Source organism: Castanea sativa, chromosome 3, assembly GCF_040712315.1.
Source record: "Castanea sativa cultivar Marrone di Chiusa Pesio chromosome 3, ASM4071231v1".
Taxonomy (NCBI): Eukaryota; Viridiplantae; Streptophyta; class Magnoliopsida; order Fagales; family Fagaceae; genus Castanea; species Castanea sativa.
This window is the reverse complement of record NC_134015.1, coordinates 9,328,696-9,342,895: the sequence shown is the minus strand read 5'-3', so window position 1 is coordinate 9,342,895 and position 14,200 is coordinate 9,328,696. Positions and strand designations below refer to the sequence as shown.

At 34.1% G+C, this 14,200-nt stretch overlaps 1 protein-coding gene across 1 annotated transcript; it reads left to right on the top strand.

Annotated features, from left to right (window-relative positions):
- Positions 1–5,573, top strand: LOC142626864 (uncharacterized). Its single transcript, XM_075800572.1, has 5 exons — positions 1–777; positions 1,753–1,870; positions 2,521–2,873; positions 3,146–3,244; positions 3,827–5,573. Exons 1-5 carry the CDS (start codon positions 134–136, stop codon positions 5,115–5,117), a joined length of 2,505 nt encoding a protein of 834 aa, XP_075656687.1. The 5' UTR covers positions 1–133; the 3' UTR covers positions 5,118–5,573.
- Positions 5,574–14,200: the final 8,627 nt, after the last annotated feature.

Below are 14,200 nucleotides of genomic sequence, written 5' to 3'. Positions count from 1 at the left end.
TAAGCTCTTTCCTCATTTTTCGCTCGTCAGTATCACTTCCCTCTTTCTCATTCATGCAGAGGGTTTTAAGATTTAACGCTCTTTACCTCTAAAAACCCCTTAAACCCCCATTTCTTCTCTTTCTCACTCTCAAATGGCACAAACCCCATTTTCTCTCCTTCTCCTAAGACGCCTTTCTCTCTCCTCCCAAAACCCCAAACCCCCTCTCCCTTTCTCTCTCCTTAAACCCTTTTCTTCTTCTTCTTCTTCTTCTTCTTCTTCAGACCCTCCTTCTCCTCCAAAACCCTCCTCTCTCTCCGCCCGCCTCAGCTTCGTCTTCGACCAAATCGACACCATCGAAAAACAGCAGCAGTCCCTCCTCTCCCAAAAGGACCAAACCCTCCAACGCATCCGCGCTTGGCGCCAATCCAGAAACCCCCAAGTTGACCACCCACCTCATCCCCAATCGCAACTAGGGTTGGGGATTGATAGCGGCAGTGGTAATGCCGATTTGGGATTGGAGGTTGCGAATGAGAAGGTGAAGAAGAAGAAGGAGGGGATGGTGGTGGAGGTGGTGCATCCATGGCCTGAGTGGATTGAGCTCATGGAGAGGTTGGTGGGGCAGAACTACTTTGATCATAGGAGGAAGGATGAGGACAGAATGGTTAAAGAGCTCGGCCTCAACGCTTCGGAGACAGTTGCAATTGAGGATGAGGATTTGGGGACTGATTTTAAGGATTTCAAGGCAGTGCACACGGCGTGCATCAATTTCGGGAAGGACCGGTTCGATATTTTGAGGTTTGTGGGTACAAATGTTTTTGTTTGGAATATGAAATTTTGAATTTTTTTGGTGTTTGGTTTGAAAATGATGATTGTGTGTGTGTGTGCTGTGGGAAATGTGGATGTTGATGTTGATGATTGTGTGTTATGTTTGAAGAAATTATTAGAATGATAAGGTTATTATTGACTAAGTGAGCATTTGGATTGTGAATAGTATTGGTTTAGTCTATGGGAATGTTGAATTGTGCAGAAATGGATTTGGTATGGAGTTCAGGTTTTCTTCGGTTCTGAAAATTTGGGTTTTGAGTTTTCTGTGGAAATGCTATTGTGGGTTTTGGTGGATGGGATTTTATTTATAGTTGGTTGATTACTGTTGGTTTTTATGAATCATATCAAATGACTTTATACTGTGATCCCCTTTTAGGGAAATGATCATGATGCTAATAAGTGTCCTTTAGGTTGATTTGATCCATTCCGTGCTTGCTGTCGCAAAAAGTAACCATGCTGTTTCTTGTGGCAGTTAATGTAGGAAAAGAGACACTCCCAGCTTTTAAGTCTTAGAAGTTTAATGTTATTCATGAAATAGAACTACTTAAATCATATAGATCAAAGTGAGTTTCCACTAGTTCAGTCGATAAAGTTTCCTGTCATCAGTCATCACACATTAGACTTGAGATTGAATCCTGCTTACACTAGGGGTGAGGGTTAAGGGAAGGAAGAGTTCTACGACCTCTTCTGTGTCTCACAGAACTAATGATCCTTCGAATGGGAACAAAAAAAAAAAAGTCTTACTTCACTTTTTCCGCAACCAATTTGAAGGAAAAGTAAAAGGATGATATGCCCCTTTTAGTTGATTAGTGTTAGACTAAGGTACTGAACCCACTTAAGTGTCCAATTTATTTTCTAGGACTCTATTAATGCATGTGATTGATAACAATAATGAAATTAATCCCACTTTGCTTTGCAAGTGCTGAGACAGGAAATTAATTTCAGGTCCTTGTCGAGACAGGACATTCAAATTCTGGTTGGTTTTGGATGCCCAAGTGCAGACAAAAAGGTGGTTTTCTCTGCGAAACTTTTAAGGAAGCACGTCCACCTTGATGAAGGAGATGTGAGTGTTACTTTCTTACCTTATTATGTGTTTAGTGTATTGGTTGCCAACTTCATGCAAAACTTGAGCTAATTACTGACATATTGTTGCCTCTCCTTTCCCACCCTCCCTATCCTTGTTTGTTGCTTAGTATTTGAAGGCATTACCTCTTTTTTGGGATTCTGGATGCTCACAGTATGCTTTTATTTTACAACCTGCCTAGATAGACATAATTGCTATTGTTAGTTCCAAGAATATTATGTTCTTAAGTTTAGGATGTTTACTAACGTGAACTCTCTGTGTTTTTCTCGCTTTTCTCTTTAATAATATTCTCTTCTTACTTATCAAAAAAAAAAAGTTTAGGATGTTCATGTCATGGCTTTAAAACAACCAACCTTTAAAAAGATAATGAACTGTTGTAATATATCCTTTGCTCTGCCTTCTAATTTAGTCGAATAAAAAAAACAAGCTTTTATATTCATATCCATTAATATTTTTATGGCAGTGATCAGATATGAGGCAGTCTATTGATTTTCCTTCATTCTCTATGTACTTTTTTTTTTCTCTAATTTCTAATCTTTCCAGTTTCATTGCCTCATCCCTTGTACTCATTTATGATTGAATATTTTATCATATAAGTGCATTTTGAATAATGGCAATTCGTATGTCAGGTTTGCAGCTCCTGCAGTTTGAGGACCTCCTGTGACAGAGCATATTTGGTTACGAATAAAGAGGATGAGGCACGAACTATTGATGTTATGCGTGTTCTATTGACCTTTGGTTTTGACCCTGTGAATGGATCCATAGTCAACAAGGATATTCTGAAACAAAAGTCCGTCAAGACTGTTGTTCGTAAGTTGCTTCACGAGGTTGTCAAATTGAGCTCAGTTCCAATAGACCCAAATCTTCCTCCGCCGGTAATTAAAAAGCCTCCACCCAAAGTCAAGCAGCCTCCTCCTCCTCCAAGGAAACGTGTTGGACGCGATGATGTTGAGATGAAAAAAGGAGACTGGCTGTGTCCTAAGTATGTCTTACCTAAGAATTTTTTTATCTTGTCATGGCAAGCAAATTTATTGTGTTCTGTTATCAATCAAAGGGTTTTAATTTTTTCTGAGGATGCATATAAATTCCAGTGAAAATTTATTTAAAAATGATCTACCTGCTTTTTTTGGCTGCTTTGTGCAACTATGTCAAAGTGATTTTACACATGATTAGAAATATCTGCAACCCATGACAAAATGCTTTCAAGGTAGATCCTTACCAACAATTAAGGATGCTGATACTTGCTGCTCTCAGGTGTGACTTCTTGAATTTTGCAAAGAATACTGTGTGCCTACAATGTGATACCAAACGTCCAAAGAGACAGCTGCTTCCAGGAGAATGGGAATGCCCTGAGTAAGATTTTACTCCATGACTATGTTTTTCCCCCTTGTTGCTGATATTATCTTGAAAATAATTCAAAGATTGGTTGGCTTTTTTGAATTCTCTTTGTTATCTGTGATATGATTGAATATTATTATATGCAGTTCATGTACACCATATAGTTTTAGGTTCATTGGGGGTGCATGCAAGGGCTTCACAATTTTTTATTGGTTTGATAAGAGTGTAATTAAATACAATTTGGTCAGAATTTTAGAGTTACAATATAAATTTTGACTTTTTTCTGCATCATCTGCCTACTTGATTCTAAGTACTTTATTAAAAAAATAATAACTATATAAAATAAAATTATAATAAAAATAAAAAATGCTGAACTTAATGCAATGGAGTGCATGGCCATAGGATATTGTTCTTTGATTTTTACTCTTCACCGTCATCTCCCTGTAACCTGAAAAAACATTGGTCTGGACCCCTGTTGAATGTTTTTTTTTTTTTAAATGCATATTAAAGATGAACATCTATGCTTATACATAGCCATTAGCCAGCATTAATGAAGAGTTTATTGCATCCCTTTATTGTTGATTTTGTATGTGGCAGGTGCAACTTCTTAAATTATAGGAGGAATATGGCATGTTTTCATTGTGAATGCAAGCGCCCACCTGATGAACTTATGGAAGACAGAATGCAAGAAAGGCAATACGGTCCTAGGACAAGGTTGGAGAAGATTGCTAACCGGCAAGAGGTTTCTAATGCCTGGAATTTTGATTTTGATGACAATGAATCAGACGGGGCAGATGTTGCTGCTTTTGAGTATGCAGATTCTCCCAGGATGGCTGAAAATTCTCCTTTAGATAGCCACGCTCAGAGAGGAAATTTCAGAGGGCCTGAGGGTGATTTTAATAGGTCTAGCAGTGTGCCAAGGGTCCATGAAAAGGAATATTCTGATGGTGATACTCATGGAGCTCGGATGGGGTTTGATGATTTTGATGATGAAGAAGATGATATTGATAGCTACGAGCTTGATACTCATAATAATTCAGCACGGAAGGCTTCTACAAATGAATATTCTGAGGTTGAAGGGTACTCTGGATCAGAAGATTGTGAAGGCATTGATAATGGCATGGCTGCTGGTCATAGAACGAGTTCTCCATCTTACAGTAAGTCATCCAAGCCAACACGTAGAAAAGCTGCTTTCTCAGGCTCCGAGGATGATGGACTTGATTTGGATTCAGATGAAGATCTTTCTGTTCATCCCAACTGGAAATCTAGTCATGTTGCTAATTCTAGACAAAGAAGTAGAGGCAGAGGTAAAGCAGGTCCATCCAAGGATTTAAGCTTTGGTTCTGATGAGGAGCTTGGCCTCTACTCAGATGTGGATGATGATTTAGATAGAAATTTTAATTCCAGGAAAAACAAAGGGAATAAATTTGGTTCTGGGAGAAGGGATTTCCAGAGGAAAGGAAGTTATGATAGTGAAGATGGTCTCTTTTCTGGTTCAGAATTGGATGATGATAATGTACGTTCTTCTAGAAATAGATTTAGAGGGAATAATGTAATATCTGATAGAAGACAAAATAACTCTCAAGGTCGTGCCAATCATAACTTCACAAGAGACACAAAATTTAGATCTGCTGGTAAGATGAGTGGTAGACGGAATTCATTCAATGATGATTTTGATGAACCATCACAAGGGTCTCGAGGTAATAAGAGAGGATCTCAAAGGACTCCTCATGATGGGTGGAGAAAGAATGACAGAGGGGGTGATATGCAGAATTTTAAGGGGCGTAGAAGAGAAGGTAGTTTTGGGAAGCAGCAACGTGAATATGATAGGGACATGGGCAGGGATTTCGTTGAATTTAAAAACAGTAGGCGTGTTATAGAAAGATAGATCTGAGACATGCAATAACTATAATCTTACTTCTTAGTTATCTAGCCTCTGATAGTTTGCAGTTGGTTCCCAAAGGGCATGGTTATAAAGATTCATGTTCTTGGAAAAGACCATTGAGAGGTTAGGATGGGAAGCATGGTTAGTTCCCAATCTGCCAACAACATTTGAAGCAAATTAATGGATATTCGTGGTTCTTTTTTAAACAGGCACAGCTATTGGCTCTCCCATCTTGAGTCTGCTAGATTTGCCAGCAGAAAATTATACAATACAATCCGTGCAAATCTTCTTCTTCTTCTTCCTTTTTTTGGGGGGTGGGTGGGGGGTGGTTGAATTAAATTTTGTCCTGAACTGCTCGGATGTTTGATCAATATAATGAGCATTGTATCACTGCAAGGGGAACTACTTTTGTAAAATCTCATTGTCAGGTTGTGTAAGATCAATTGGCAATTTTTGCTCTCTTTTTTTCCCACTCTCTTCCTCCACCTTGTGTTGGACTAATTTTACAATTTTTCTCTTCACCAGAGTTTAAATTTTTGTGCTGACTGATTTTCCCAGTACTAGGTGTTGGATTTTAATTAACATCACTACTAAGTTCGATTTTAAATAACATCACTACCAAAAGGTTTTAAATTGGTTCTTTGTCTCCATTGTTCTTGAAGATCAAATAGTGTGGATACTATGTCATTATCGAATCAAGTTTCACAAAAAACATTAACAGTTGTCTCGCTTGATGCTTTCATTACATTCAAAATATTATTTCCTTGCATATTTTTTTTCATTGATAACATACATATGTGATCAATAAAAATGAACCAAATGATCAAGGTTGGCCCTGTAATTGACAACTTTGTATGGAGCTTGGATATTGCTGCTAAGGATAACTAAAAATGAGTAGGTAATTGAATCCAAATTCCTTATAACTCACCTTTAACCATTGCCACCACATTAGCCCAAAGATGTTAATTCAAAGTATATTTTTTTGTTATATGCTATTGTGAAAATTTGTGATCATAATGGAGGACAAAATTAGATGACAATTAAATTCCCTGTTAAGCAACATAATAGCCGTTATATAGGTTTTGCATTTGTCATTAGTCATTACAATTGTTCTTGCAAGTTCTTTCTCTTCTTTTGCATGAGTCATCATGTAATGTGCTGGTTTGGTATAAGTTGAATCATGTACAATATGTTTTATTTCACTGTATATATTATAATGAATGTTCTGGCACAATGCAAGACCAATCTCACCTCTTTACATCTCAGGAAAAGGAAGGAATATATAGAAATATGGCCACTGGTCCTCCTCAACCAAGCCAAATTCCTAACTTTCCATCTGGGGAATTGCATTATTTGTTTAGGAAAAAAATAACTCGGTCTGATATGCAGACTGGTTTAATACTCATTCGAGAATCAAACGAATACTTAAGAAGCCTTCCTCAAGCAATGCGAGACCAAATTAATGCATTCGGACTTGCTACTATGTGTTACACCCCTGTCTGCAACTTGAACGTTGAAATAGGTTCTGGTCCAATTGCAAACAATAACTTCAGAGTGAAAAAAAGAGGATGGATGGTCGTTGCTGCCCGAAATAGATTTAATGTTGAGGATGAAATTGACTGCTGGGCTTTGCATGAGGCTGGTGCAGGAAAGTTAGGCTTACTGATTCAAAAGGTGAGACTCATCAAACTCACAAATTATTATCTAACTAAATTTGATTTTTTTTTTTTTTTTGTTAGAAATTGTTGGTACATTCATTTGTATAAATTTTTGTTTATCCTTTGCTTGCAGGTTACTAATTAAGCAGTTTCTTAGCAAACTTGGATGAGCTGTTGATGAAGTAGTCAGTCATCAAGAGGAAGTGTTTGTGGTTTGGTTAATATATACTTATAATAAATAAAAATAACTAATAATTTAGTAATAATACATGAAGGGAATGATGGAATGCTGGTACACTTATGTACCAAGTACTCGTGAAATGCATGTGATGAATAGTGTGAAGCTACTATAAGCTGATCTGTTATCCTATTTATGTAAGCATGTATTTTTTTTTTTACTCAATTAGAGTTTTCTTTATTCAATACATATAATGTGTAGAGAGTTTATGCCAGCCACGGTATTTCTTTAGTGTTTAATTTATTCAACAGGACAAGTTATGTGGAAATTGGTTTTTTTTTTTTAGGGTATGTGGAAATTGGTTTTTAACTTATTTTTTATCCAAAAGCTCGTAAGCCTCCAGTTTCTAGCTTTAATTAGCAAAAGTTACAAACTGCGTATATGAGCCTAACTTAATCCCATGTTTGGATTGAGGAAAATGAAAGGAATGAGCCTAACTAAATTCAGATGTAAATCTGGTGATAGGGCAGTAATTTAATTACCAATAACTTCGCCTTCTAAAATTGAAAAACAAAAATGGCATAAGATGCAAATTATTAGCTGGGGCTCTAATTTACCACAACAAACCCCCTCCCTCAAGAGAGAGGGAAAAAAAACCCTCAATTCTATGTATTCATATAATAAGTATCCTTTTTCTTTTGCTTTTTATTCAGTAAAAGAAAAGGAAATAGGTAGACCTTGGTTCAAGTTACGATTCTGCCCAGTGTGGTTCTATTCAGTCCATTCGGTTCTATACAGTCCTCTTTGGTTCTATTCAGTTCATTTTTTCCACTTTGGTCATATTCGATCCACTATAGTTCTATTCGGTCCACTTTGGTCTTATTCGGTTCAAATTGGTCTTATTTGGTCCACTTTGGTCCTATTAAGTCTTTTTCAGTCCACTTTGGTCCTATTCAGTCTACTTTGGTTCTATTCGGTCCATTCGTTTCTATTTGGTCCATTCTGTCCACTTTGGTCCTATTCGGCCCACTTCTATTTCCATTCAGTCCAATGTGGCCTAATTCGGTTGGTCATATTCTATCCACTTCTTGGATTTCTTTATTTTTCCCTCCTTTTTCTCGTAATACAAATAGGACCAAGAAATATGTTTATGGAGAGAGAAGTTGCGAGAGCCAAGGTTGGAGGTATCTACACAATGACGTATATATATATATATATATAGCTATCTGATTTTGAATTAAACATATTTCTAGACCTTATTTGGATTTTGAGACAACAAGGGAAAATGGAAAAAAAAAAAAAAAAAATCCAGGACGAATTTGGAGAAAGACCCAATTTTGATGTGTTGAAGACCCATATTATTTGCTTTTACCCGATTTTGATAAGTAAAATGTGATGTGTAATTTTTTAATATTATATAGGTTGTCACATCACTTAAAACATGCTATGTCATTGCTCCATTTAATACAGGAAAAAATAAATTAACGGAAGTTAATAGAGGGACCAATAGCACTTATATACATTTAAAACTTTAGGGACCAATAACACTCTTTTGAAACTTTAAGGATCAAAAGCGCTCAACAATATTATAGTTTCTCCTTGCAAACTTACTTATAAAGGGATTAAATTGACTGTTGGGCATCAATGTGATCCCCCTATCCAATTTGGTAAAGTAGATTGTTGTTACTTCCTAAAAAAAAAAGTAGATTGTTGTTAACCCCCAAAATAAGCGTAATTTTGCAAATTTTAAGCATTAAGCGTGTGTGTATATGCATATGTGTGTGTGCATGTATATATTTGAATGTAATTTTAAATTATAAGAAAACTTTTTTAATTGAAAGACAACCAAAAGAAATGCAGTCATTGTAAATGAGCCAAGTTGGGCCTAGTTTTAAATGTTTAAGCTTGTTCATTTAATTTTTTTTTCAAACATGAGCCAAGCTCGAACTTATTATCAAACAAGATTTTATGTTCAAGTTTGGCTCATTTTCTTGTCAAGTAAGCTCGAGCTTGTTCACGAGTTACTTGAATAACTTATTTTTTTCCCATATAATGTGAAATCATGACTAAAATGTTTTACTTTTTCATAATTTTATGGATTTTGACTATGAGTAGACTATTTATATAATTAAAAAGCTGCAAATAATAATTTAATATAATATGAACTTATTGAAAAACTTATACTAACCAATTTAAGTCTATATAAATATAATTTTAGACAAGTATACATATAAAAATATAACAACTTATACTGGCCAATTTAAGTCTATATAAATATATTGTTAGACAAGTATACATATAAAAATATAATATTACAGTAAGTAAAATTGAGCCATTATATTCACAAGTTTGTTCACGAACACATTATTTTTTTTGAGTTTGGCTCGTTCAATAATCAAATCTAAACTTAAGACTTGAGCTTGGCTTGTTTTCGAAACAAACGAACATAAACAAGCTTTTTCTCGAGTTGAGCTCAAGCCGTTCATAAACAACTTGGTTCATTTACAACCCTTAAATAACTTATTTTTCTCCTTTGTTTATTTTTTCCCCATTTGTCCTTAGGGAATGCCTAATTGATGTGTTCTCTAAGCAATTTCTTGTTGGGCACTTGGGCTTTGAGAAATGTTCTTCATTTTAGATAATGAAATCATTCCATTACTACAAACCCAAAGAAATACGAACTCTTTGAGATACACTATCCACTGTACACTTATGTGCCTACGTACTAATGTGAAATGCATATGAGGCTACTATGAGCTAGGCGATTGTCTTATTTCATGTAAGTAATAAACAATTGACATTTTTTTCTACTTAATTAGAACTAAATTCTTCATTCAGTAAACATTTAGTTTTTGTCACCCACAGTTTTTTATTTATTTAATTATCGAATAGAGAAACTTGTGTGGAAACTGGTTTTTAACAAACTTTATGGCCAAAACTCATAAACCTCCAACTCCTCAACCAAAAAAAAAAAAAACTTTTAATTCAAATATAAATTTGGTGATGGGGGGAGCCATGTAACAATGAATTCAAATGAACCACTTTAAGTTTTCAATTTCTCCAGATTTTAATGTGCAAAATATTCACACTGAGCTTTTTGGCCTTCCCATCTCAACTACAAGAAATTCAACAAACTCTCTGGAGTATTCATCCGCTTAAAAATCCCCTGGCCCTGATGGTTTACATGCTCACTTCTTCCATAATATGTGGAATATTTTGAACAGAGATATTGTCCACTTCACACAAACTATTTTCCTCACTACTCGCATTACTCATGATCTAACTAAAATCAAGTTGATCTTACTCCCCAAAGTTCCTAATCCTGAAACTTTGTCACAATTTAGACCCCATTCGTGTATGTAACACTTTATATAAACTGTTGTCCAAGCTTCCTGTGCTCGATCAGACTGAAAAAGTTTCTTTCCATCCTCATCCAACCAGCCCAATCAGGCTTTTTTTCCTCGCCATCGTGCCGCTGACAACTATATCATAGTCCAAGAAATGTTACACCTCAACAATAAGAAAGGGAAGACTGGTTATGATCGTCTTGAATGGCCTTAACTGATTTAATCCTTGCATGCATTTCATCTACTTCTATCTCAGTTATGTGGAATGGAAAAACAAGTGACCCTTTTGCTTGAATCACCTCTCTATTAGACTGGATATTTCTCTTCACACAATCACTCAAGCCTAGTCCAGCGAAGAGGAGATCTTTGACTCTTAATCATGTCTTTCTTTGCCGATGATATTTTTCTTTTTGCTCATGCCACTCATCAACAATGTATATTCTTTTTTTCCATTTTCCTGGAATTTTGTACAGAATCTGATCATATCTTCAACCCAAATAAATCTAAACTCTCCTTTTCCAAAAACACTCCTCCACAAACACAACAATCCATTGCATGCACCCAACACCCTATCACATAATAAGCAGTAGAGGATTGATTGAGACTGGTGAATAAAATAAGCTGTGGAGTGTGGAGAGCTCCTCCAAAATGATTGGACAAAAGTAGTGAACAAATAAAGTCGGTCAAAGTTGGGCCAAAAGTTTTTACAGTTGCTCATCTCTTTTATTTATTTATTTATTATTTTTTTAGCAATATTAAGAATGACATGATGCATGACTACGAATGGAGAGATAAAAAATAAAAATATGGCCATCCATTTGTTTTCAATAATAACATATGGAATCTTGAGATTACACCTCTTAACCTTTGTATGTTTTCAATTTTGTTTAATTTTATCCATGGATTTCTATGCTGTGTTCAGAATGACCCTTCTATCCAATTACTTCCTCAAATTTCAGTTAAGGTCCCCAAAATAAGTGTTTTTTTTTTTTTTTTTGAAAATTTTCAGCATTCAAATATGTGTGTATATATAAACTAGCTTATAACTCCATGCATATGCATGGATACAATTAAAGATATACAATAAGATGCATAATATAATTTCAATATATATAATTTAAATATTGTTGATTGTCATTTTTATATTTTATTAACTATTTAAAAAAATTTGTAAAGATATTATTAGATATAAAATGTAAATTTTCAATTTTTTTTTAATATTATTATTGTGAAACACTTTTTTTATGATTCATTTATTCTGGACTCTTTGATTTTTGTACTTAATAACTCACTTTGATAAATATTTATGATGTGGTCCCACATTTGATTCTAAAATTAAGAAATAAAACTCTTCAAGAATAAATAATTTAGGACACAGGCGCAAAATTTGAACTCTAATTTGGAATTTTAATTTGAGTTCTCTCTGCTTCACCTATTAATATATATATATATATATATTTGAATTTAATTTTAAAGTATAAGAAAAATTTTTAATTCAAACACAACCAATCGATCCTTAGGGAAGGTCTAATTGATGGGTTAGATCTAAGCGATTTCTTGTTGGGCTGTGATAACTTTTTTGAAAGAAAAAAAAAAAAAAAAGTCATGCTAGAAACACGTTGTAAAAATTCACAATAATTTCATAATATTTCTAAATTAGTATTAAAATTGTAAGTGCACAATTTGTACCCGGACCTAAAAACAAGTGATGGGCTCAGGCCCAAAGAGCCTTATACAATGAAATTTGTAGAGTATGGGTTTGAAACCTAGGTTTGGGATGTTGGAAAGTTGATCAACAGGCTAGAATGCCGCTGTCTATGCAAGTAATAGATGGACGTAACAAAAAACCCTCCTCGGACGTAAGCCGAGGACAATTTATATAGTATTTCATTTTTTTTAAGCAGAAGATTACAATTCTTAGTTTTTTAGCCAAGAAGAAGATCCCCCTCCTCTTTCTTCTCTCGTCTTCTTATATACTTTTTCTTCTTCCCTATTTCATCCATGTGTCACACAAATCTTCTTCTTAGATACTTGTCACATCCACCACCTTCTTGAAGTCTTCAAATAATAGCAGGAAGGTTGAATTCTACTGTTCAGAGGTTATTTCTCCATTAATGCGGCCAGGGAGGTAGATACAGGGCCTTTAATGTGGTGGTAGCAGCTTTTTCCCCAAATATTTCTCACACGTTCTTGCTTCCAAAGGGTGTTTAGATCACACTTTTACCCACCAATTCTTCCAAAATTCTGCCTCTAAGCCGTTTAGCAAGTCTCAGGGCCTTTGCTGGGCTTGTCCGAGGAGATACTCCTCTTCGGACAACTTCTCGGACCACTATAGTGCGGACTGACCTGTGGGCTTAGAGACTCTGATCAAACAGACTTGTACCAACCAATCAGGCTCAAAGCCCAAACGTTTATTCAAGCACTTTTACCCCCCACAAAAATAAATTAAACCATAAATTGTTGAGTCCATATGTGAAGTTATAGACTATTTTAAGATTGTTGTGTTAGTGTTGTGAACTTTTGTTTGTATCACTAGCTGTATTGATAAAATAAATAAATTATCAAAAAAATTTCATATTAGAAATAAGGAAAATATCAAACTATACTATTTATGGAGCATAAAATTTTTCCAATTGATAGAATAAACGGAATGACTGTTGTACATGAGCCGGAAGTTTAATTTAAAACAAAATAAAACTTGAAAGAAAACATTGAAAATGAGCTAAATTAGAGATTGTGATATATACTCAAACCCTTAGTTTTTATAAAGGTAGAGTAGGACGATATAAGAAAATAAAACTCTATCCATGTTTTAAGGGTTTAAGTTATTTAATTTTTTTGTTTTAGAGAGTTTTAACATGTTGTGTCCACTTCTGATGATAGATATCATCAGACCAAAACATCAATCGGTTTTTAGTATAGGCAGAGATTGAATTTCAAATCTCTTATTCAATCATCAAAGGCTTTACCAATTGAGCTAACTGGAACTCACAATTTAAGTTATTTAATGATAACACATAAAAGATTTAAAATTTTAATTTAATTAATGACAACAAAAAGAAAAAAATAAGAACAAATATGATAATCTTCTTAAAATGTTCTTTTACTTAAAATTAGACATGGTACGATTCCCCTCTTGTTCATTTTTAAAATTTTAAAATTTCTGGAGAAAAAATATATGAAATTAAAATCCTTTGTTTTTCTTCTGTGAAGTTTCAGCAATTAAAAAAACAAAAAATCAAAGCATGTAACAATGTGCAATTCACACACCAATTTGATGAACTTGATGCAACCAAACTTGACTCGTCCAGTTTTTTTTTTTTTTTTTTGTGAGTTTTTAAGTTGAATTGGGTATTTTATTTTTATGTATATATTTGTAAAAGTGAATTTGGAAAATCTTTAAACCCAAACTAATAACAATTTGAAAAATATATGATTTTTTTTTATTTTGGGATTTAGTTTAAATTCGTTAATTTGATTTATTTTAATATTTTAAAATTAATTTTAGTGAAATAGGAATATCATACACACTTTCTTTTATTCTCAAACAAAAATTTGTTATACATATATATATATATATATATATATATAATTTATTTATTTTAAGAATTACACAAATACTTTACTTGATCTTTGTGGGTTGAATTGCATTGATTTCTTGAACTATCATGGACTTAAGTTGGGTTAAATTAAGATTTTCTCTTGACGAGAATATTTGTATTAGGTTGAAAAATTCCTCATATTCAATCAAATTCAATTCATGCATACCCTCGAGGAGAGAGGGAATATTAAAATTTAAACATCATGATTTCGTTTAGATTTGAATATTTAAATCAGGGAATCTAAAGAACAATTACTTAATATAAATTTAACAAAACATGATTATGTGCATTTTGGAGATTT

Excerpts from the sequence above, each read along its gene's own strand:
- LOC142626864 (XM_075800572.1), top strand. The coding sequence starts at position 134 with ATGGCACAAACCCCATTTTCTCTCCTTCTCCTAAGACGCCTTTCTCTC. Across the intron at positions 1,871-2,520 it reads TCCACCTTGATGAAGGAGAT|GTTTGCAGCTCCTGCAGTTT; the intron begins GTGAGTGTTACT and ends TTCGTATGTCAG. Across the intron at positions 2,874-3,145 it reads GGAGACTGGCTGTGTCCTAA|GTGTGACTTCTTGAATTTTG; the intron begins GTATGTCTTACC and ends TGCTGCTCTCAG.